At 41.2% G+C, this 26,201-nt stretch overlaps 1 protein-coding gene across 6 annotated transcripts in view; it reads right to left on the reverse strand.

Annotated features, from left to right (window-relative positions):
• DYNC1I1 (dynein cytoplasmic 1 intermediate chain 1) overlaps positions 1-26,201 on the reverse strand; it is a 296,927-nt gene that overhangs the window by 199,736 nt on the left and 70,990 nt on the right. For all 6 annotated transcript variants that reach the window (XM_032874683.1, XM_032874675.1, XM_032874700.1 and 3 more), the window contains exon 6: positions 24,169-24,284. In XM_032874683.1, coding sequence (XP_032730574.1) covers positions 24,169-24,284 — 116 coding nt within the window. The remainder of the gene's footprint in view (positions 1-24,168; positions 24,285-26,201) is intronic.

Raw genomic sequence — 26,201 nt, forward strand, 5'->3', positions numbered from 1 at the left:
TCCTGTGTTCTGTTTCAGTTTAGTCAGGTCAAACCCCAACTGTAGTTCCTTCCAACTACTTCTCATTCCTTGAAAGGAGATCTCCCATGCTGAACTAAGCGCCGATCAAAATTCCTTACGTCACATTACTTCAGAATTACCAAAATTACAGATTTAAGTGGAGGGCCTTCCAGTTTTTTCCTCCTACATTCTAGAATTACAAATCAGTTCAATTGAGAAGACAGATGCTTTTCTGGCTATTTGGTGCCCAAGAATAGAAAAATTACCTCTAACAGCTACTAAGTCATGTTTTGATTGTTGTTTTTTTAGTCCTAAATATTTCAGCAGCAAATAATGAAACCCATGAAACTCAGAGGTGGCTCACCAAAATGAATTTTACTCCTTTTGCAGACAGCCAGATCTTTGGTAATTTTTGTCTAAGAAAAATTATATTTTGATAAACACACCCCACACCCATCTACCTCCCCACACATATACACACATATACTCACTCATATAAGCACTTGAACACTTCTCTCCTCTGAGGTATTAGACAATGGCAGGGCCACTCTACTCCCATCATCTAGGCAAGGTAATTCTGACCTTTTCTGAGCCAGTAAAAAAGGCACCTTTAATCTAATTTTATTTTTTCATTTAAAAAATGCTTGAGGCTATGCTTGATTAGTCTTTAGACGAATGATATTTTCATGAAGCCATTCATCCTAACAGAGTTGAGGTGTTCTAAAGCTATGCTACCCTGGTAGGAAGAGAAATGGAACCTTAGTGACCAGCAAACAGGGCCAATGTCATCCCTACATGCTGAGTTAAGGAGATTTATTCCATTGGATGGTAGCTCTTAACAAGTCAGTAGATCACAGAACCTCTGAGATTCTAACTGAAACTCTGGAACCTTTCCAAAGAACAAAGCACCCAGACCTATGCACCATTCTAAAAACTTACGGGGGCTTGTAGACCCTAAAATGGAATTCTCATTGTTATGGGGTAGATCTTGAGTGAGTCTTGGGGTCAATTCAAACATCATCAGAAATGGAGAATGATACTATCTTCACCAAGAATCTGTGTAAAGATTGTTTGCAACATTTGAAATATATGTACTTAATTTTTTTCTGAGTCTGTAGTGTACAAAGAAATCAGTAAAACCTAGGCCCTGTTCATGAGGAAAAGTGATGGGAGGTTATGGCGGGAGATGCAGATGCTAAAATAAGAGCTTAAAGACATTTTGTAGAAGTTTAAATGAGAGAGATATGGCATTCCATTGAAGGGGGAGGGTGAAGTGAGAAAAAGCTTCTTTAGAGAAGAGCCTTTACAGGATGGGAAGAATTTAAAAGATGTAGTTAGGGGTGCCTGGGTGGCTCAGTGGGTTAAGCCTCTACCTTCGGCTCAGGTCATGATCCCAGGGTCCTGGAATCGAGCCCCGCATCGGGCTCTCTGCTCAGCAGGGAGCCTGCTTCCCCCTCTCTCTCTGCCTGCCTCTCTGCCTACTTGTGATCTCTGTCAAATAAATAAATAAAATCTTTAAAAAAAAATAAAAAAATAAAAGATGTAGTTAGCCAGGGGAGGTAGGAGGGAGGAGACAGAAAAGGTATTTCAGGAGAAAAGAAGACCTTCAATGAATAGTGCCGTCAGGAGGAAGAAGTTGTTTTCCAAATCTCCTTTGACTAGAGAACTGGTCCCTAATCCAGGCTGTGCATTCTCATTGCCCTCATTGCCTGGACAGATTTGAAGACCTGACCCCAGACCCATTAAATGAGAATTTCGGAGGGGGGCGCAGATCCCAGATATCTATTTTTAAAGCTTCCACGTGTTTCTAACATGCAGCCAGGGTTAAGGAACCGCACGACCAGAACAGAGAGACTGAGTCGTGGACAGTGGGGCGTGACAGGAGACGGGCTAAGTAGGTTAGTGTCACACACTGGAGGGCCTTCGATGCCCACGTGGCATTTTGCACTTAGCCAGAAATCGCAGAGAATTTTTCGGCAGGGGGTGACATGACGAGAGCTGTCTTTTTGAATTACTTTTTGCTGAAAGCTGCCCTGTCATCTACATTAAGCACATGGAGATCGAGTGAAGAGAACCGGGACACTGACTCCCTTCTCCATGTCTGGTCATCATGGAAACGGAACACCTCGCACAGTAAGGGCGTACTTCTCATGTGTTCTTTGGGATTGTTGCTACTCTCTTCCATATGTCCTTCAGTGAAACCGAGGTATCTTTTCACCTACTGTGTCTCGATTATCTGGAATTTCCAGAACTGTTTTTTTCCACTTTGCCTCCTGGGCCAGGGTTTGTGCCACCAAGCAGCAGATTTGATCAGTTTTCTAATGGCAAAATAAGATAACCCTGAAAATGCTTTGGGGGGAAAATGTGTTTTCTTCTACAGGAAAGAGCTGTCTGGTGTGAGGCAGAGTGGCATCCCGGGAAGGAGCTTCACATCAGGAAACACAGAGTGGGGATCCCAGCGTGGCTATTTTTCTGCAAGTTAAGTTCTCTGAATCATAATTTCCTTGCAAAATGTGGAGGAGTGCAATCTGTCTGGCATAGGAGTGAGGAGTAAAGAGAAAATATGTGGACAGCATGTCCCTCTGGGCCAGTAATAGGAGCACGATAAAGGGTCGCTGCTATTTTTAACTAATGCCATCCAAATCTTAGAAGTAGAATTCATAATATGACCTTTGATAGCTCAGCTTTTCCTCAGAGAAATTTTTATCTTCCCAAATTAGGGGACGAAAAATGCAGCACAAGGAAATACAATTTTGTCAATGTCCTGTCACTCGACGACGTTTTTGAAAGAGATACTGCTACCTAAAACAATACTGGTTTTAAGAAGCGAAGAGCAAGTATAAATCACACGATAAAAATTCTAAAGTAACACGCCACTCACACGTGGAAAAAGAAAGGGTTCGTGGAAGTGAGAAGGTATTTGGTAATTGTGAATCAATACATGGGATATTTTATGGAAACATTTGGACATTTTGGTAGAATATATGCAAATGTTAATTTTTAAGCTAAAATTTCTGAATATTGATAACAAGCATTATGTTAAGCATCTCGCATGGAATTTTCTTTTTACATGTGCCGTGCTTGGTCTTCACTGCCGCCCTCTGAGGTTTCTTCACCTGAAGAAACTAAGGCTGCGAGCAGTCCTAGAGAACACTTCTGTGGACGCAGCCAGTCAGCTGGGTTTACCTCGGGTATTTCTCTGACCTCTGATTTTCATGCTTGTTGTCTGTTTCACTGACTTCTCAAGAAATTCCAGTCCCACGTTCCCAGGATCACTGAGCCACTTCCTCTGTGCAGTCTTAGAAAGTCTCCTGACCGTGGCCCTACTGGGCTCCACAAAATCATTAGACATTTTGTTATGTACTTAATACAGGTAATATAAAAGGTTACATTCCTTGATAGTGTTTACTATTTTCAAAGACTACACCTGGGGTGAAATGGGTAAAGATGTGTTACTCCCCTATTGTTCTCTTATCGTCACCATCAAAGAAAGATCAACATCTAGAACGAGAATTTGAGTCTCTGCAGTCAGAGGACTTCACTAACTCTCTCTATAAATGTATTAAATAATTCATTCTTTAAAGAATATTAAGAAAATGCAGCAGCTGTCTTTATTTTTAAAAAAGATATTACATTCTATCATCAATATCTTCCAAGGCTATGTTTAAAACTGATGCTGAGGTCATCTCTATTATAATTCTGCTTATTAGGGAAGAATCAAAGCTACCTGCGGAAATGAACTTAACTGTTAAGAGGAAATTTCATAACGGCCTCTTTTGTAATACTTCAAAGAATAACACATATAGCAGATCTTCCAAAGTGTTGCCAGATTGGAATTTCTTAAAAATCTTTCACTGCCAACATATTGCTGGTGTTGAAATACGATCCATGTCTCTCCCAGCTTTGACAAACATATTTAACACACTTATGCATACATTAGTTTGTGTAAACATGATTCCGTTAAGTAGAAAGGGGTTTTTTTAAATTTTAATATTTCATTACCATGTCATTCCATGGAAACTACCTGGAGGCTAGTAAGAGGGAGTTTCAAACATCTCTCATATAAAATATCATTATGCATTTGCAGAAACTCCGCTCAGTCAAGAAGAATGGCATATTGGCTGGAGGCAACCCTATAAACCACATGCAGTTTTAATTAAATTCATTAAAAATGCTGCGTCTCTCAGTAGATTTGAGGGCAGATAGAACCACTTAACAATAGCCAAGACCTAATCCAGTTTGTCAGAACTAATAATAATACAAATGCAATTTCTCACACAGGGACACATCCAAAAAAGTTCACAAATGAGCAATTGTGGTGCTATTTTTTAAAGTAATATTTATTGCAAGATGTAAATTATTGCAAGATGTTACCAGTCTCAGACCATGGTTGCAATGTCTAATTCCAATGAGTTGATAAAAGGTGCTATTAATAAAAAGGCACATCTCGGGCAGCTGACATAACTAATTGATCAAGTAATTTGAGTAAAAATACAAGATTTACTAGGAAACCCGGACAGGGATGAAATCACTCAATTTTCCAAAAGCCAGAAGGCCTTGAAAAGAAAGAAAAAGAAAAAAAAGGAGACCACAGAACACTTTTATGTCTAACCAAAACCAAATAAAATGATCCCAACGTACAAATAGGCTTCAGATGATATAATGTGACGAGAGATTTCAACTATGTAGGCAAACCTTTCATTTTCTTACCCAAATATGCCAAGCCAAGGATTATGAAAATAGAGAGGGAGGGGAAAAGTCCTATTTCCTTAGTATGTTGTCTCTAAAGGTGTCAAGGAACATTTTTCCCCTCTCTTCAAATTTCACCATACCTCCTTAAACTCATGCTCAACGTAACATCTGAACCTCACAATCTGGGTTAAATTAAAACAAAATAAGATAAAATGGACCCAGAGGAACATGAATTTACCTAGGCTGACACTTTTAGTAATGGTTATTGGAAGATGCTTCACCACCAGCCCACCCAAGAATCCCTCTGGCAGCCAAAATCACTGCTTGTCTAGAGAACCTGAAGGCTACTGGGACAGCATTTAGTTCTGCTAGATGACTCTGCAGAGGTTCCCACTGTGCATGAGCTGAAGAGAGAAGAAGACAGCTGTTCAAACTCTCGATCCAGGTACTTCAAGAAATACGGCATAACTCTCTGTCCTCTTAGGAAAACAGGCATCCCAAGAAAGTACATTGTTACTAAGAAAACCCCAGTTTTGGCAGTAACACTGTCCCAATCCATCTCAGGAAGGGAAAATTGGTATGACATATATATTTCTTCAGTCCTCCAGCAGTGAAATCGATCTCTATCACTGAAATAATAGTTTAAGGAATGGTATTTTCCAATCATTTTCTCATTTTATCTTCATAATGTCTTCTTAAGAAAAGGGTTGGAAAGAGAGATGAATTTTGTGATGTCTAAACATATCAAAAATGGTTGTTCAAAAGAAGGATGATTGTCTTAAGTCAAAGCTGTAGGAAAAGTAAGAAAGGAAGAGAATTTTAAATGGGACAGAAAGATGGGGAAACATGTATGAATGTGGGTGTCCTCAGCCACAGGACCAAGGGAACCAAGAGAATAAAGAGATTAGTGATGCACAAAGCACATCCCATCCTCTGGGAACAGTTAATAAACTGTGAACTCAGACACATTCATCATATTCTTACATATTTTATAATTTTGCTTCTAGCCTTGGAGTTAATATCACCCACCATGTGCTATTCCATACATGTCTGTATGCCTGACCCCAACTACTTAATCAGGAATGTGAATGGGTTTCCATTCACCAAATGACATTAGAGAATAATCAGCTAGAGGGACTTAGGTTATTTCCACTTTCTTTGAGCCATCAGCTAAGTCTTACTTTCCAGTACCAGAAAAAAATATTGGCAACAGCCTGAGCCTTTGGTATACCACAGTTAGAAACACAATGGACACTTGCTTTGTTGACCACAAGGAAGAAATTTCACACTGCAACTTTCGGGCTATTAAATAAGACCAACTCTTCTCCCCATAGTCCAAAAACTTCCTGGTTTTACAAAAAGGGAAGCTTCTTAGTCCAATATAGGTTTTCCTGCAACAAAATTATCTGAACTGTTATCAAAATTAGAATCCTGAACTGATAATTTTATAGGAAATTTTATTCCATGTTAGGCCTCTACAATAATATAGTAACCAGGGTTTTGTTTGTTGTTTCTTTTTAAACAAGTCACCAAGTATAACAACTTTCCTTGATCCTGGCCCTCACAAATCACTTCATAATTTGCACAGATGGTCCTACTGCATACAGGTCCAGCATTACACACATTCACAGAGAAGTAAGAGAAGTTCAGAGCTCAACATGAAGTTGACTTTATTATTGCTTCCCTCTGACCTTGAGATCCATTTTGAGAAATGAGCTCTTTCCTTGTTGCTAGAATGGAAACCTCCCCACTGAGCATTGATTATTTTCTTTTTGTCTAACTTATGTTATTTTCAGTACTTTCATCTCTCCAGAACTGATATCTTGCCATGATTTCCCCAATATTTGTTGAGATTCTTAGAGGACCAAATAAATAGCACCCAAATGAGAAATAAGACGAAGACAGAAGTGGAGTGGGATCAAAATAATACTTTTCATTTCATTATGGATAAAGACTGGGCAGGAACTGTAGTTTACTGAGAAAGCCAAACAGACCGGCTAATTAATTTCCTGAATTAGGCAGATTTACCCACTCATTCACAGCTAAGGCCAGAATTGCCAGACCTCCCAGGTGAGTGTGAGTATGACAAATGTCACACAGGAGCAGAATGTAACTTATGCTCTATGTATCCTCACTCTTTCAACAAAAGACTGAGACTTCCCAGCTTATATTTTTAAACCTACCAACCAGGTAAGTCACCATATCTCCTCTGGGGTGTTGTCTGAGGGTAGAGGAGAGTGAGTAAAGCGGTGGCAAAAGGGCAGGAATATTACGCTACTGAGATTCATACTGAAGGAAACAAGAGATGTGGTCAGAAAGAGTGTTCAGCTGGTGCAGTTCTCTCTTACCATGGGGGAGGCTTGGGTTAGATTTCCAGGCCAGGCACCAAGATGGTGGGGGTTTTGAAGGGTCAAATTAGTAATACCATTCCTTCCTGTACAAGTTCTGAATTCATTGAGAAATAAGGTCAGGAATAAAACGAAGACCAAACTACCATCATTACTACTGATAAGGGATAGTTTGGCAATTATAACTTAATATGAAAGCAAAACTGGGCTTACTGCACCTTTCCCCCAGATTTGAGACCCTGGAAGAGCTCCCAGGTGGCACAGCAAATACTTACTGATGTCACTACCTCTGCTTGGTCTGGGGATGACAGTAGTATAAAGAAGCCACATTTCCCATGCCTAGAAGCACTAATAAATGGGCTACATCCAATCAAGAAATGCTTGCCACTAATTATCATCCGCCAACCTTCATACACTTCTACTACTATTAGAAGAAAAGAAAGGCAAAAGAGTCAAGGGTTTTGATGGAATCTTGCTCTTCCTGGAAATCAGAAGAAAAGAAAAGTAGGCATTTCCTTCATACTGTACCCCCCACCACCACAGGCTCCAGGAAAGCCTAGGTCATACGGCTGAATTTCCACTGCCTCAACTGAATACCCCAAATTGGATCCCCTTGCCTGTCTAAATTGTATGGAGACTGCATGGAGCTCTCCTGCCCTCATTTCCATGTCCTGCGCTAGTTATTTTTTTATAACTTTTTTTGCATGTTTTATGCCACAAGAGTGGTTTCTTTCTCCTTGGTTGCCATCACTCACTCTACTCTTGTAGTTCCTCTTCCCTGAAATTGCTTACTTCTCACTGGCTTGCTAGTGCTTAGATACAGCTCCTTTTTGTGTTTTAATGCTAGTCACTATCCACTATAGAAAATTAGCAAAGAAAATACTGGACCAAAAAAAAAAAAAAAGAAAATACTGGACATTGGAACCTTTCTTTAAATAACAAAATACTCAAAAGAGTTATTATTCCATAGACATAAGTAATAAAATATAACTGATAACAACTCTGAGCTTTACACTGCCTCAGTCCTGACCCTCCTCCGGGATGATTGCAACCAGTGTTTGCTAACACAGGGCAGGCTTGCTTCCCATCTGATGCCCGTGGAAGACATCTTTACTTGAGATAAGGTAGGATGGGGCCTCAGAATCATTCCCCATACAGCAGTCCAGATGGTCACGACCAATAGATTTCAGCTGACCCTCAAGATAGATTTTTACTTCAGATGACTTCATACTGTCATTTAAAAAAAATATATATTGCCCACCGTCAGAAGTTCTTGAGACTGTGTTACCTTTACATGCCATATTTTTCTGCCGCCTTAGTATTTTCTTAAAATTTTTTTTTTTACAACTTTCCCAGTACCTTCCTAGCAAACTGTATTAGTCACTTGGTACACTGTTACATTCCTAGACATCCCTTTGTAGACCAAGGCATTATCTCTTTGGGTTATAATTTGCTTGTCTACACAGCTATCTACCCCTCTATCACACATACTTGTCTGCTGTTTAAATCTACGATAGTCAGGACCCTGTGGATCTCTTTCTGGCAGGTCTGGTTCCATCCAGGCACCCACTGTCATTCCCACCCCATCACTCACTAATATTCTAGAGTGGCATTTATCCCTGCCATTTTATTTTTGTTTTCTCTGGCTCATGTCTGTTTTTTCTTTAATGTTTCTTTTCCTGCTTCCTTTTACATTAAGTGAATAATTTCTAACACCTTCATTTTTAAGATTTTTTTCACTATTTCTTGATTTCTTTCCTGCTTCAGACCTACATTAACTTATTTCCAATGAAATGTAGAAATGTTACACCTGTATAGCTCTCTCCGCCTTCCCTGGTTTCACGCTGTTATTGTTATGCATAATACATCTTTACAGGTTACAACAATGCATTGCTATAACTATTACTATTACTTACATCTTTACAGGTTACATTACATCTTTACAGGTTACAACAATGCATTGCTATAACTATTACTATTGCTATAACTATTACTTTATATAATTTTATGTATCTTAAAGAAATTAAGAGAAGAAAAGGAAACAATTCGGTACATATAACCTTTCTTATTTAGCCCCTGCACTTGGTTCTCTTCATTTGTCCTTGCGCATTCAAATTATAATCTGGAGTCATTGCCCTGGGCCAAATGTGGCTCTGTTCTCACTCACTTCCTTTGTGTTGCTCCCAGCAACATACATTCCTATAGGGCCAGCAGTATAATGATATGCATAGTGTTTTACATAACTGCTATTGAAGTTAGTTAAGAGAAGAAAGAAATATGCATTTATATTGTCTTCCATAGGCACACAATTAATTGCCTTTCCTTGCACTCTTTGTTTTCTCCTGTGGGAGTGAATTTGGCATCGCTTGCTCCTAACTGGAAAACTTCTTTTGGTGTTTCTTCTAAGGTGGTTCTGGAGCAACAAATCCTCTTGGTGCTCCTTTATCTGGGAATGTCTTTATTTCACCTTCATTTTTTTTTTTAAAGATTTTATTTATTTATTTGACAGAGAGAGATTACAAGTAGACAGAGAGGCAGGCAGAGAGAGGGAAGCAGGCTCCCTGCTGAGCAGAGAGCCCAATGCGGGACTCGATCCCAGGACCCTGAGATCATGACCCGAGCCGAAGGCAGCGGCTTAACCCACTGAGCCACCCAGGCACCCCTCACCTTCATTTTTAAAGGCAGTTTTGCTAGGTTCCCATTTACCATTGCGGTTTTTCCTTTGAGCACTTTAAATGTCATCCCACTGTCTTCTGCTTACCATTATTCTGATGAGAAGTCAGTTGCTAATCCTGTTGGGCTCCCTTGTAAGTGCAAATTCATTTTTCTCTTGCTGCTCTCAATATTTATACTAGAATGTGTCTTTTGTGAAACTCTTTGCATTTGTCCTACTTGGAATTTGTTGAGACTCTTGTGTTTGTAGATTAATGTTTTCATTAGATTTGAGACGTTTTTGGCCATTATTTAACTATTGTTTTCTGCTTTCTGTCTCACCTTTGTGTGTATATATATTAATATATTCAATATATATTCAACATATTATATAATATATATTATATACAATTATATTCACCTAATGTTATCTACATTTCACTGAGGATCTCTTCATTTTTCTTCATTCTTTTTTCTCTCTCATGTTTAGATTGAATACTCTCCATCAATCCTTCTTCAAGTTTGCTAATTCTTCTGCCAGTTCAATTTACTGTTGTGCTGTCTGATGAATATTTTGTCAATTTTTATACTTTTCAAATCCAGAATACATTTGATTCTTTTTTTATAACTTGTATTTCTTTGTTGAGATTCACTATTTGATGAAATACTGTAATCATACCTTCATTTTCTTTTTTGAAGTACGGTTTCATTTATTTCTTTGAAAAAAATCTATATATTCATATTTCTTTCTCAGTATACCTATCTATACATATATATAAAGAGAGAGAGAGAGAGGGAGAGAGAGAGAGAAACTACTACTACTTTGGAGTTTTCACTTGCTATATCCCATACCTGCTCACTTTCATAGGCAGGGGTTTTTTGCCTGATTTTTCCCATCAGACCTCCCATTTTCATTGTATACCTCACATTTTTTTGTTGGAAACTGGTTATTTTCGATAATACTGCAGAAATTCTGGGTTCTGGTTGATCCCCTTCCCCTCCCGCAGGAGTTGGTTATTGTTATTTGCTTCTTTATGCTTCATGACTAGGTTATTTTCCTAACATCTGTTCTCTCCCTTTCCCACATAGTGGGAAGCCATATGGGATACTGTTCTTTGGAGGATGCAGCCTTGGACATGTGCAAAGTCATTCTGGAATGATGGTCTTTTGCAGTCTCTTTAACCATCCCATTCCTTGACTATAAGTTCCACTTAATTGCTGGCAGATTACTCTGTTGTTTTTGGCAATGTCCTGGGGCACAAATTTCTCCATGGATTGACCCAATTACATTCAGACTCCTTTACAAAAATAGCTTTTGAGATCAATTTTTGAGATTATCTGATCCCAGGAGGGCTCTTCTTAGCTGTCTGTTTCCTTGGTTCCATCTGGTAAACCTATGGCCAACCTATGGTTTAACTTGTATCTCTAATGCATCTACCATTTGCCTCTTAATTGCTCTACACCGTAACCTTCACTGTATTGAGAATGTCCTTTGGCTTGAACATCCCCAACCTCTGCTGCGAACGAATTCAGCTTCTTTGGGAAGAAACTCTAAGCTCTAGGTCTGAACAAAATCTCTGAGCCCAGGCTCTAGCACTGACAGAAGGGATAGTAGCACACTTCTCTTTGAGTGATACCCCTGCTTTCAGAGCACAGTGCTTGGCAGAGTGAGGTCCTGGTTTAGTCTCTGGTTTATTTGGCTTGCCTCTCCCTAAGTGGAACCTCTGCCTTACATATAAATTGGGTGAAAGCAATTAGGGCCCCAAAATCTATAGAATGCTGAATTCAAGGTAAAATCCCCATCCTTCAAGTCTGTGCTAGGCTGAAAAAGAGAATGCCCACTTCTCTGTTGCCCTTCCTTGGAAAGTAGGCTCTATAACAGGTAGCTAGTGGCAGATATGGACATGCTAATATCCTGCCCTTCCCAGGAAGATACCGTAGCTCTCCAGCTGGGAGCTGGTGGGAGAGGCAGCTCTGTCGTTGCTGCACTTACTTGAAGTGGACTTTGTTTCAAGCTATACTGGGAAGAGAGAGGAGAGAGTTCAAATATCACAGATTTTTCCTGTTCTTATCAAGTTTTAGTAAGTTTTCTTTAATACATTTTTTTTCATTTACTGTATGCCCTTGGGATCATTTCCAGAAACTTTAAATAGGTGGTTTTGTTTTGTTTTGTTTTTCCTTAAATAATGCTCACTAATTTTACTGAGAAGGAAATCTACAAAGCTCCCGGTGTTGCCATGCTGGAAGTGAAGCCTTTATATACCTCTTGAGTTAGTCAACATAGCAACTGTTATCCTTATAACCAAATAAAAAGGTTTGTTCTACCCTGTAAGGTTCTTTAATCCTGATATTTCTTGAATCTATTGCTGATCAAGAGCAATGATCATTATTGGTGTGCTATGGGAGTTGTATTTGAAGAGTATTAATGTGTTTTTCTATTTGTCTTTCTGAACATAATGATCTTCACTCTAATCTACCTATGGCATTCATTTGTTAGAAGAGAGATTAGAATTTGATACAAAAGTATGAAAATAAAGCAGCTAAGGGAAGATTCAGCTCTCTTCTCAAAGGAGAGTTAGGTTTAATTAAAGGAGAAAGAATATTCCAAATTCCTTTTCCTTACCATTTAGAATATCAAAAACTGTAAAGATCCCTCCCTCTGTGTACTCCTTCCCCCAGCCTAGTGGGGGGGGGGGACTTAAACACAGAGGAGTTTATTTCCAGATAAGTGGCAAGGAAAGGAGCATGCAAAGAGAAGAAGAGAGAAATATTTAGATATATCTGGATTTTTACTTTCTGGGGAGAAGAATTGGGAGGGGGTGCAGTGCAAAATAAACAGAGAAGAGAACTGAGCACAGAGACCCTTGAACCATATTTCCTGTTTGGGAAACTAGGAGGAGACCATTATGCAACAGGTCTCTTACCACAAGACACCCCAGCTTTGGTGGGGGTGGTCAGCATGATAAAACAGAGAGAAGAACGGATGAGGACAGCTGAGCCTCCCTAAGATCATCTGAGCCATGGACTCTGAATTGAAGGCCAGTCTGCCACGAGGCTCTGTTGCAGTAGATAAAGAGACTACATGGCATGGGTTGGGGATTGACTTCTAGGCCAGCACCTGGATAGAGGATCAGGCATTGACTCAAGGTCTGGAGGCAAGGAAAACTGAGAGAAAAGCCAATTATCAAGATCGAAATGGCCCGTACTCCTAGAAACACTGCCACACAAAGAGAACAGATACTAGTCCACCAGTCATGTGCCGTGGTACTGGGCACCAATGCCCAGGAAGTCAAAGAACATCACATCATAGAACAGCAGATGTCAGCCAGCATACTAGCAAGGACTGGCATGAGGTCAGGACCCCTCTTATTCCTCCCCACTCCACCAAGGCCATGAGATCATGTCAACTTCACCTTTCTCTCCTCTACACTTGGCCAAGACCTTAGGGAGAAAGTGGGACTGAGGTTTCAACATTTCCACCCAATTTTAACTGCACATTCCAACTGAGACTGTTTAAAATAAAAGATGGCACTAAAGTCATTTCTTTCACACCATTTCCCCATCATCCTCTGACAGCCAGTAGTACCATAGAAAGACAGCTGCCGGCAAACCCAACGAGCCGCGTTCTCTCCATACTTCTGATTCAAGATGAGCAAACGCTATAGCAACACCGGAAGTGCATGAGTGTGCTGGACACATAATCAATATAATTTTTTTTACCTCCCCCTTTTTCTTCTCACACCAGAGTGGGCATTTTTTTTAAATACGTATTTTGGGCTGTCCAGCAACCAAACAGTCTCTTCTGGCAGGGAGTATAGCAAGACAGATCAAAGTAGAGTCACAGCCTCCCTTAGCATTACAGAAACCGGGCGAGGGCAGTTTTTCCTCTGCCTGGCCCCTCACAGCTAACGCAGGGCGTGTCACCTAGGTCTAGCTAAGTGGACTTCCATACTGCTCTTTAAAGCTCCAGCCAGTATTGTCAGGTTTCAAGGAGAAGCAGAGGTTTCCAAGGCAGGAGTGACTACGGAGTTGCAATCTGAACGTGACTGAGCATCCAGTGACAGGAAGCCAGGATGCTGGGTCTTACCAGGCTGAACGGAGTCCGTGGCATGGCCTTGTCAGCTGCTGTCTCTGTCAGCCTGGGCTGCCTTTGCAAAATACTATAGACTGAGTGGCTGAAACAACAGAAATTTATTTTCTCACAGTTCTGGAGGCTGGGAAGTTTAAGATCAAGTTATGAGCCGACTCGGTGTGTCAGAACTCCCGGCCTGGATTGCAGACTTCTCCTTACTGTGTCCTCACATGGCCTTTCCTCTGTGTGTACATGTGGAGACAGACAGAGACAGATCTCTTTCTTCCTCCTCTTACAAGGCCACCAATCCTATGGGATTGAGATTCTACCCCAAGGACCTCACTTCACCTTAATTATCTCCTAAAAGCCCTATTTCGAGTACAGTCACAGTAGAAGTTAGGGCTGCTTTGCGTCTCTCTATTGCTGACCCAATTCTAATTCATCAATTCTATCAAGTCTCTCATGTCTTTCCAAGAAACCCCTTTTCTGTGTAGGTTAACTGCGGCTAATTTTTATTGTTGGCAACCATGGGGCCAGATTGGCACATATACGAGTATCAGAAGACAATCACTCAGGGAATTGGTGTTGGTTATTTGCCTTCATAGGGGCTAAAGAAAATGAAAACTCAGACTCTGGGAATGTGAACCTGTCAGCCACAACGAATAGCTGGGTAGGTTTTCTTCTGTGGTGATCTTTAATGAAGTGTCCGTTGAAAAGGAGGATTTAAGGGATCAAAGTGTCATTGCCACTGAACAGTGTGAATGGCATGAAGAATGTGGAGACCCTGGGGTGAGCTGGATGCCGCTAATGGGACTGGACAGGTTAAAGAAGGGATGACAAACTCAAAGCTCTGTATTTTAGCTTAAGGCGCAGACCCCCGCAATTTCTCTGGTTGTGACAAACGGCTGCACACACAGATGTCTGCCAAAATCAAGAGCAAATTTTAAATTTTGTGGACTCCGGAGCACAAGCCCTTTGAACTGCCAGCCTCACCAAGGTGCTCATGTGCAAGGGACAGTGCTCGTTAGCAAATAATGGAAAAACCGAATATGGGGAAAGCTACGGAGGCTTGGGAGTAACCCCAAACCATATTCTATACTAAGCCTTGTTTGACAGCCAAAGAAGAGCCACCTCCTTTCTTTTTGCATCTTCAACATCTTACACCAGGGCTGAGCCAGCTCTCTGGCTCTCTCTACAGCCCTTGATCGTCCCACCTGCTGCACAGGGTGTCATGCCGGCAGGACCTGCAGAGGGAGCAGGGTTACCTTCCATACCTGGTTAAGACAGTCGGCTAGAAGATGGGAGAAAAACCTTCGAATATAGAGGACCTGCTATTTCAGAAAAGTTTCTATAGGTCTAGTGGTCTGGTAAACTTCAAAGTCTATGGTAAATACACTGTTTATTTAATACTAAGAGCCATAATGCTGCATGGGCCAGAACGGCTACCATGCACACACTCATTCCATTGGCCAGGTGACTCAAAAGGCTTCTACCATTTAGTGGCTATACAACTTAGAAATTATGGTCCCACTGATTCAACAATGTCCAGAGCAGACAAGTAACTCTAAAAGGGAATCATAGAAGAGGTCTTTAGATTTGACAACACTGGTGGCAAGAATATAGGGTCTATAGGAACTCAGTGGTCTTGACTCAGTGCCTGGGCCATTGCCCAACCAGAGTCAACCTAAACCCTCAGTATTGGACCATATCTTGAAAGGGTAATTAGCGAGGTCACTCACTTTTATCTTTCTCTATCATGGGGAGAGGAATCAACATCTTTTCTCTAGAATAACTACTTATGCTGAATTTTCCTCCTGCTTGTCATGCTTCCCCTAGGTAATGACCAGCAAACTCACAGACTTACTGAAAACTCTATGTATTGTGGGTTTGCGCTGTCTCCTTAATAATTAGCTTCTCTCAGTTGGTTTCTGCCTGTCTCTGAGTGTGCTTTTTCAAACTTCATGTTGATTCTGTGAGTTATAGAATATCCTTTCATTCAAGTTCTTTCCTGCTTAAATCAACTATAGCTTCCAGTGCTCAAAATTATGAATTCTGGAGCACCTCCCCTACCTCCTACCCTTTGACCTACTTTTATTTCTTCTATTACCTGGCTCCTTAGGCAGACAGTTGCTATTAACCTTTGCGCTAAGTCAGGCCATCCATCCATTCCCACCCCAAATATTAAGCACTATGCCAGGCACTGCTTGTACACAGAATTAATGTGCCTCTGACCAGGAATGAGGACCCATGAGAAGGTATGCCTTGAAGGATCAAGGGGATTGGATCAGTAAATGGATCTGGGAAAAGCAGTTAGTGATCTGTGATTACATATTTACTTGATATCAGGTCTATAATTGCGGTGTTAGTGATTTTCTCAGTGAAGTGTACTTGGATCATGTACCTACCCTGTGTGAACCTTGGAGTCAGATTTAAAAAAAAAAATCTCAAAACAGCTTTTGTGTTCTTAACATGAGCTTCCAGGCCCATGTTTTGCCTCATTATTCATCTTCCTGCTGTGAAGAGGCTCTTTAAGTTACCCTAAGGTTGTATGGAATATTAAAGGGATGGATCCTTCATAGCAGCTTTCAAGGGACAATGTTTTCATTCCATGCAAAAGCTTTTACTTCTGAACACCATCAGCACATCAACCCTTGATGCAGAGAATGTGATATGTTGGTCAATTAAGTGGCTAAATGATGGTTAAACAAAGTACCGGGTATAACATTCCTAAGGTATAACATTTTATTTTCCAGTATGGTACTGTAATGAAGATGTCATCTCCTTTTTAGCCTAAAGTTCACATGATGCTCTGGGGCCCTTTTTCTCCATGTCTCTCCCCGCTGCTGTAAAACTACAGATTACAGAACTACAGGAAATAAGATGGTGTCCACTGGCACCAAGTCTTACTCTACATTTTGTCTTTTCTATTGAATTCTGGCTTTATTTTTAGTTGTCATTTAGCACCCTTCTGTTTTCACTGGAAGGAATATTTTGGATAAATGAATTTATTTGACTGTACCACCTATGGCACTCTCCCTAGGTGCTCAAAAAAATAAGTTAACTTTTAGCATGAGGCTTCTGTTTTAGAATATCAAAACTGGCCAACATCTAAGCCAGTATCTATTTCAATGTATAATTTAAATCAAGAACTAAACCATCAAAGCTCTCCTGACCAACAGCTGAAAAGAAGTATCAGGGATAGGGAAAGCAATTATCTTTTTTTTTTTAAAGCAGAAATTTTGTCTATTCGATATACGTAGTATCTAAAAAAAAAAAAATTCTAGGGTGTCTGTATTCCTAAAAGAGTCCATCTTTTTTTTTTCTTTCCTTTTTTTTTTTTTTTTTGTCTTTCAAGAGACTTACAAAGATAATATGAGGTTAATATTGTTAAAGAAAATGAATGTCCTAGGAGAGGGTCCTTCAATTGCTGACTTTGTTAACAAGAGGCTTGAACCCTCTATAGTTAGTTCTGAAAGAGGATTAACACTTTAATCAAGTGTCAAAGGGGAAATGGCAGGCCTTGTTCAAGGAAGCAAAATGTAGCAGATGTCAGTATCTTTCTGGAACAGTGTCCATTCTTCTCTATAGAACAGAAACAAAAAATAAGAGTAGTATGTATCACCTTCACTAGGGATTTTTAATTTGCATCCAGCTGTCACCATGGCTGGTCTCCGGATACCTGCCTGTTCTTTAAAGAGTAAGTTTAGAGATAGAGGGTGAGGTGCAGGAACCTGGGGGTCAGCTGAAGAGCTTGAGTCAAGGTTATACCACCAAAGCCTGTGTTTTCCCAACTTATCTCTAGGGGTATTGGGTTTGGCGTCCACCAGGAAATTATAAACCCAAGAACTGCCTGGTTTCATATTTAAGGTTCCAAAAAAATATTTCTACCTAGATTCTCTGGAAAATGACTTTATTTAGCAATGCTCTTGGGGGCCACCAAGGTGTTGGAAGAGTTAGAACTTAACCATACATGGTTTAGAATTCAAATCTTGATCATTTTCTTTAATCACTTCACACAGAATGTGGGGAGAAGGGAGAGGGGAGTGGCATAGGTGTTGATAACTAACAAGGAGTTCATACACAGTCTTTGGCAGTCCCTTGTACAGTGCGAAGAGAGTGTAGGAGCAAACATCCCATTACCTGAACTCTGAACTATGAAGGGAGAACCCAGGGGGAGTTCTCATAATTGTCTCTGTGATGATTAAATGAGGTTTATTTGTGAACTTGTCCTGCTTGGAGTACAACTTTGCTCCTGTCCAGCCCTCTAACACCTGCTTGGACACAGCATATCTCACAAAAGAAAGGAAAATCTATGATGTCATCATGCCCTTGGAGAAGTTCTCTACAAACGTGGGGGTGTCTCCTCCCCCAGGTGTCTCTGGCCCGCCATGGCGAAGTGAAGATCAGGCTGGCTTTGTGGGTCTCATCTTCTGAACTACGAAACAACAGTGTGTGGTAGATGTGAGCAGTCCAGTCTGGAAGCCATTAGCCCTGTGTGGCTACTGAGCACTTGAGGGTGCCTAATGCAACCAGGGAACTGCATTTTTACTTATATTTAACTTAAAAAACCGATATTTGAGTCCATTTTTTAAAAGCTTTCAAATATGTTTGGAGCAACTATGACATTTGATTCTGCTGTTTCAATTGCAAATTTTAAGAAGTCTAATTATTGTTCCAGTATTTCCAATGAAAATTTAGTGTCTGGGGGTGCCTGGGGGCTCAGTTGGTTAAGCATCTGCCTTCGGCTCAGTTCATGATCCTGGGGTCCTGGGATTGAGTCCAAATCAGGCTCCCTGCTCAGCGGGGAATCTGTTTCTCCCTTTCCCTCTGCTCCTCCCTCCTGCTCATGCTCTCTCCTTCTCTCTCTCTCTGAAATAAATAAGTAATAATCCTTAAAAAAAAAAAAAAAAAGAAAATTAGTGTCTGAACTGGGATATCCCCTAAGTATAAAATAAAAACCAGATTTTGGAGACTTAAAAAAGAATGTGTAATATCTCACTGGTAATTTTTATATTGACTACATATTAAAATGATAATGTTTTTAATATATTGGGTTAAATAAAACATATTATTAAAATTAATGATGACTTATTATGTTTCCTTTTTTTAAAGTTTTTATTTATTTATTTGTTAGAGAGAGAGAGAGTGCACAGGTGAGAGAGAGAGAGCACGGGGAGGGGCAGAGGGAGAAGCAGACTCCCTGCTGAGCAAGGAGCCAGATGTGGGGCTAGATCTCAGGACCCTGGGATCATGATCTGAACTGAAGGCACTGCTTAACCAACTGAGCCACCCAGGTGTTGCTGGGTCATTATGTGTTTGTTTGTTTGTTTGTTTGTTTTTAATTAATGTGTAATATATTCTTTGTTTAAGGGGTGTAGGTTTACACAATTCACAATGCTCACCACAACACATACCCTCCCCAATGTCCACGACCCAGCCACTCCATCCTTCCTACCCCACTCCTCTCCAGCAACCCTCAGTTTGTTTCCTGAGATTAAAAGTCTCATGGTTTGTCTCCCTCTCTGGTTTTGTCTTGTTTCATTTTTTCCTCTCTTTCCCTATGATCCTCTGCCTTGTTTCTCAAACTCCACATATCAGTGAGATCATATGATAATAATCTTTCTCTGACTGTCTGATTTTGCTTAGTATAATACCCTCTAGTTCCATCCACGGCATCGCAAATAGCAAGATTTCATTTTTTATAGGTCTGCATAATATTCCACTATACACACACACACACACATCTTCTTTATCCATTCATCTGTCGGCGGACGTCTGAGCTCTACTCCATAGTTTGGCTATTGTGGACATTGCTGCTATGAACATGGGGGGCAGGTGCCCCTCCAGATCACTACATTAAGCAAGGGCAAAAATGAACTATTGGGACTTCATCAAGATAGAAATCTTTTGCACAGCAAAGGAAACAGTCAACAAAAGTAAAAGACAACTGACAGAATGGGAGAAGATATTTGCAAATGACACATCAGATAAAGGACTACTATTCAAAATCTATAAAGAACTTATCAAACTCAACACCCAAAGAACAAATAATCCAATCAAGAAATGGGCAGAAGACATGAACAGACATTTCTGCAAAGAAGACATCTAGATGGCCAACAGACACATGAAAAAGTGCTCCATATCACTTGGCATTAGGGAAATACAAATCAAAACCACATTGAGATACCACCTCATACCAGTCAAAATGCTAAAATTAACAAGTAAGAAAACGCCTTATGCTGGCAAGGATGCAGAGAAAGGGGAACCCTCTTACACTGTTGGTGGGAATGCAAGTTGGTGCAGCCACTCTGGAAAACAGTATGGAGGTTCCTCAAAAAGTTGAAACAGAGCTACCCTAAGACACAGCAACCGCAGTACTGGTATTTACCCCCAAGATACAAAAGTAGTGATTTGTTCATTATGTTTCTATTGGACAGTGCTAGACTAGACTACCCTAGTCAACTCTCTTACACTTACAGCTTTTGGATTAAGTATATATTGGAGAGGATGGGAAGCCAAAGCAGAAATTCTCCTCAACCAATCAAGAAAATATATATATTTTTAAAAGTGCAAAAGTAAAACAAAAGCTTTCCTTAGCCACCTCCCCTCACATCTCTTCCAAACTTCAAGTACTTCAGTAGTGTCTCCCACAGTAACAACTTGGTGACTGCTTTGCTCTGTCCTGACCAACACAGGCGATTTTCTCCTTCTGTTCTCATAACTGTGCCATGTTCATGGATAGTTAATGCTCATGTTCATGGGAATAAAATTAGAGGCCTGGCTAAAATGGAAACCCTGAACTCCCCTCTCCACACAAGCTCACTCTCAGGACTTTTCCTTAAAAACCCCAGAAAGCCAATGTAACCTTAATGCATCAGTCATACTCCCTCCCCGCACAAGTATGGTGAATACTTTCTCTTCCTTCCTTCTTATTCCTCCAGCGTCATGGCATTCTTCATTTCTTCCATTGATACTGAGCCCTTTCCTTGAGCCAAGCACCATGTTGGGCATGGGAGGGAAGGACATGCAGCCCACCCGAGGCAGACATTTAGATAATCATTAGATGGACTAAGCTCATGGTAGGAGTGACACCTACCATAAGTGGAATTACCAAGGAGATAATCCTTGACTGTTCCTTCCTCCTTTGACTTCCCAAAGGAAGGCAGACAGGAGAGAGAGCATTCTGGGATGGGAGGCATACACATGCATATATGGAAGCCAACGCCATGCGGCACTATGGACAACGAAAGCAGATTGGTCTTTCTTGGGCATAAGAAACAAGGCATGGGAGGGAAGCAGTGGGAAGGGAGGGAGCCGACCCGAAGCCATTAAGTTCCTGTTGATAAGATATGGAGAGGAGAGGAAGATCAGAGAACACTTCAAACACTACCAACAGGTTGTATAAGTTTTCTCCTCCTCCCTCCAGAGTGGCTTACTCATTAGTTAAGAAGTTAAGAAATTCTCATCCTTCTAGGGCTCATTACAGAACTTGGGAGTTTCTAAGATATCTGTGGCATCATCTTTGTCATTCAACAGCATTATTGGGTGCCGTGTATGAGCCAGCCACGTACCCACCGTAATAAGGATACAGAAGACTGGCTCCTAACTAATGTCCGGAGGTCATGGGCAGTCAGTCCAGGGCGTATTAATAACAGGCAAGGCAGGGGTAGTCTGGCAGGGAAGCATAATTTTTTTTTTCCTTTCTTACAACTTGGGAATAAAAAACCCATGTTTAAAATGTTTGGGGGATAGAGATATCCTGCTTCCCAAATCAGGGTGTCCTATTTTCAGCCTTATTTTTCTGTAGTTCATGACTTAAATATGTATTGAAAAATAGTATTCATAGGGACGTCAATCCTTAATCATCCTGGTTTAAATCATTCTCCGGAGTGTTTCTCAGAACAGGTCATTACAATCACAAGTTAAGAGAATGTTCATTATAGTGCGTGGTGGAGAAAAGAGACTTAAATTTGGGAAAAGTCCCTTCCCCTTCTTTTTAAAGAGTAAAGTGGCAACATGGCAAAAACTTAGTGCACTGGAATTCCCTTGGATATAGAACTCATCGATGCTCTGAGATCACTCGTTTGACTATTGTTACATTTTCCATAGTTGCAGTATGACTTAAAAAAACACATTCTTCCATATGCTATGGGCAATAATACGCCACGGATCTTACATACACCACAGCTTTATATAGTACCCATCCAAGAGCCTCACTGTGTCATAAAATCCAATAGTTCATCACCTCCTACTTCTGAACGGCTACCGTTGTCAGGAAAACATTGCCATGGCTCAAGCCCCAAATCAGAAGCCAACCAAAACCTGCCAAGTGGTGGATTCCCGCTGCCCACTGCCCGATGTGCCCCCCAGTCCTCCCTCCACCAGCTCCCTTCACACAGCAGGTGAAAGGCGAGCACGGGGCACCTTTGTCAGCCAGGCAGCTGGGCGACAGCGGGTGGCCCAAGGTCGAAGAAGTGTCTGCAGCGAGAGGACAACTTGCTGAACCCCAGTCTGAAGTTCTGCCAGTCTGGACCCATCGGGCATTGTTTAATGTCTAGAGCTGCGGGGGCTAGCTTCAAGTTCAAATCTGTATTGTGGGATCTGAACCATCGAGACACCCACCGCCGCAAAAACAACCTCTATGAATCTTGTTTAACAAAACAGGAAGAACTTCTGCCAATGGCGGAGAAATAAATTCCTTCTTTCCTGCTGCTTGGACCACAGCATAACGAGGGCGCCCAAGCTCTCTTTGCAGTAATAAAACGGAATGCCCAGGCTTTTTCTTTTGATGTGTTCTAGTTTCAAAGTTGAGAGTCGAGGCCTTTTCATCCTTAATTTATCTTCCCTTGTAAATATGTCTGTACCCCTTCCAATATCTGCAGTCTACACATTTTCAAAATAGAATTCACTCCTTCTCCTATTTCAGTTGTATAACTTTAGGTTATGGGTCAGATTTTCGGCTAAATAAACATACCTCAGGCTACAGCTCTGCAAATACCTCAGGCACCAAATTAACTCAAACAAATGTTTTGGTTGGGTGGTGAGGTTGTTTTTTAATAATCTTTCTGATCTGCCTGGAGGTCTAAGGATAGAGTAGGTGAACTCCCAAAGGCTTTTCTAACTCTGTGCTGCCACTTTAATATGCAGTTCTTGAAGTCTGGAGAAGTGATGGGTTTAAAATTTCACCACCAGAGGGTGCTCCTTGTTTGCTTCTAATAATCCTTTCACTCTCAGATTTGAAAGATTAGGGCCCTGTCACCAGGCTCATCCCAGCAGCAGCCGGCATCACCCAGGAAAGGTTTCCAGAAGTCCTGTGGGGAGCGCACTACTTCAAGGCACCAGATTTCACTTTGGATATTATGTTCTTGGAACCCAAACTGAAAAGCTCTGTAGCTCGCACCAACCAAACTGCACGAATACATACATTCACTGTAAACCAAGCAAGGCTTGCAAATCATTTTTCATTCTTGTGCTTCTGTTCAGTATTTAGTACATAACAACCATGGACCCAGAACTCTCCCACTCTCTTCACCACACCAAACAATAAAATACCACAAAGTAAAAAGAGAATTTGCTTGGCTATACCGATAATGCTCTTTTCCAAGGAGGCTACCTCCTCTTATCCGAAGCACACACCTCTCCCTCTTCTGCTTACGTGGGATTTCTTGTTTCTCGGGGGAGCATTTTAGCAGCTCCAATTTCTCTGAGAGTATTATTTGACGGACTGGGATGTGCATGTGAATTTTCCACCCGATGTTTTCCAGCAGGCACAAAGAAGCGTAGAGATTTTAACTGGTTTTAAATTTTAAATGGTAAGAAACTCTAATGTGTTTTCATCTGAATGGCAAAGTCAGTCATGGATCAGCCAAGTGTTTCTAAGGTGCCAGATTAAGGAGTTTTGGCTGTGTGAGCTGTGAGTGCTCTGTCACAGCTTCTCGACCCTTCGATTACAGCAAGAAAGGAGCCACACAGACTACAGACACCAACGACTAGGTGTGGTTGTGTCCCCAAACACTTGATTTGGAGGAACAGGTGGGGTGCTGCTGTTTGCTGCCTCCTGAAAATGATGCCTCTTAATGTTCACACTGTTCTTACGGATTAAATTCAGAAAAGTTTCTAGTATGTTACCCCGTGATGATTTCCCCCCTTCATACAGTTTTGACAAAAATGTCACCTAAGTAATCCATTTTAAAGTTCACGGGTCCTTTGGAGGAGTACCATTGGGCTCCCTGTCCAGAGCTTTTAAAACCTGTGCCAAAGGAGTCTTAAGACTTTCACAGTGTGTCATTATGTTTATGTCCTGGGAAGATCTGTTATGGTCAGATATAAAATGAACCAGAAGGATATGACACTGGCAATTTCTCCCAGAGATAATATGGAAAGCAAACAAAAGACAGAGTTTACCTTCAGACTGATGCGTAGCTAGGGGAGTCTGGGTCTCCTTGGAGTAGGACACGACTTCCCTGGGCAGGAAATCCACTTGGGTAACCTTTGACACACCCAGCCTGTGCAGTCTTCGCCTGTGAGTGACAAAGGACAAAAGCTCAAGGGAGGAAGACATTCCTTGCAGAAGAGCGATCAGTAATAACACACAGGACCAACACAAATCTCAGCCTGCAAGTTCTCAGTGCAAGTGGCTGGGCCATAAACCAGGACAGGATGGCATCTGGGGCTTGTGGCTTCTTGCCCCGCTTTGGTCCTAATTTGTTGGTGATGTCAGGTAGGTCCCTCATGCTGACCCTCAGTCTATCTTGGTCTAGCTCAGAGAAGACCCCTTCCATTCGGAGCATATTTGATTTTGCTTGATTTAAATTTATAAAGGGAATTTTCATTGGGAATAGGAAATCTTAGCCTGTTATATGCAATGGACAAAGGAAAAATAAGGACTGTCAAGTCAGAAGAAAAGAAAGATGATTTCTGAGTGGAGTAGCATGTTTGCCATGATAGTAACGAGGGGATCATGCAAGGGGGAGTGGGACACTTCTCAGTTCTCCAAGAAGGAGATAACAGCGATCAGCGCAAATTTGCTTAAAGTTATCGCCATAGCATAGGTGGACAAACAGGGAGCTGGGCTAAGAGTGATAAAGGTTTGGCTTGGAATTCCCCAACCAATCTGTGACCATGTGAAAACTCATTTCTGAATATTTAGGTCACACTTCAGGTCTTTAACATCTGCAGTGTCATCTGTCCTGGCGACACCTCTGTGAGGCAGAGGGAAAGATGTTATCACCATTTCCATTACAAATGAGGAAAGGGAAGTGCTGTGTAAGAGACATGTGCAAGTACATGCAACTCACAAATGGTAGAACCGAGGCCAAAACACTGCTGGTCTGAGTCCTGCTCCAGTGCCCTTCCCACCAAGCCAACTCTTCCCTGGAGTTCTTAATGGTGAATTCTGAGCTACTGCCAAAATCTAAAGTGCCTCCCGAGTCACCCAGGAAACCTCCAAATCATGGAGGCAGCAGAGTCTGGTGGCTAAGCATATGGACTCTAGCCCCCCGCTTCCAAGCTGTGTGTGATCTTGAACAAGACACCTAACCGCTCTGTGCCTCAGTTTTATCATCTGTAAAATGGAGAGATTACTAGTACTTGCTATTGGGATTGTATCTGCACTACATGCATAGAATGTTTGTACTCCATATATATTATGTACACATATGTGCATAATTTACACATATACCTTAAAACAATTTCTGGAACATTAGTTTTCACCAATAGATTTAGTATAAGCATGCGACATATTCTACCGTGTTTCTTAAAAATTTCTGGACATAGAGTATGTACGAGTGTCTCTGTGGGAAAGGAGTGAAGGTGAAAAACACACAACTCAACAGCTTCTAGAGGGAATCCCAACTACATTCCCTAGCTTTCTAGGACCCATCTCTAGTTATATTATTGTTTCTAATTATTACTACCAGATGGCACAGACTCATTGTATTTTTGGTTCTAGTAGTAATAATAACATGAAAGATCACGCACATCACAGCTAGAAACGTCCATGTATGATTTCCCAAGCATTCTAGGCAAACAAAATTTTCTTCTTTTCTGTGAGTCACTCACATAACTGAGGGCTAAGATGTGCCCAGAGCAGACACAAACAGACACAGGTGGAGAGAACAAGCTTGCTTGGCCCCCTCTGAAGTCTCAACAAGCCCCACACAGGCCTGGGCCTCATGGGCCTCATTCACCCCCAAAGTCTGGGCCGCCAAAGAGGGTCAGGCTGGGTTCCTGACCCTCTAGGCAGCCTCCTCACACAGAATTAGCAGAAAATAAACAGATATGCTAGAAACGAAGTTGCCAAACAAAGTAAAAGGCTCAAGGTTTCAAAGTAGGAAATTCAGGTATTAGTTGAACATCAGAGAAGACCACTTTCTTTGCTGAAATGGGTCTTTCTTGAAGCAATTGGAAAACAAAGCATGAGTAGACACCTCAGGATG

This window comes from Lontra canadensis, unplaced genomic scaffold (genome assembly GCF_010015895.1).
Source record: "Lontra canadensis isolate GAN:19392208 unplaced genomic scaffold, GSC_riverotter_1.0 scaffold2, whole genome shotgun sequence".
Lineage (NCBI taxonomy): Eukaryota > Metazoa > Chordata > Mammalia > Carnivora > Mustelidae > Lontra > Lontra canadensis.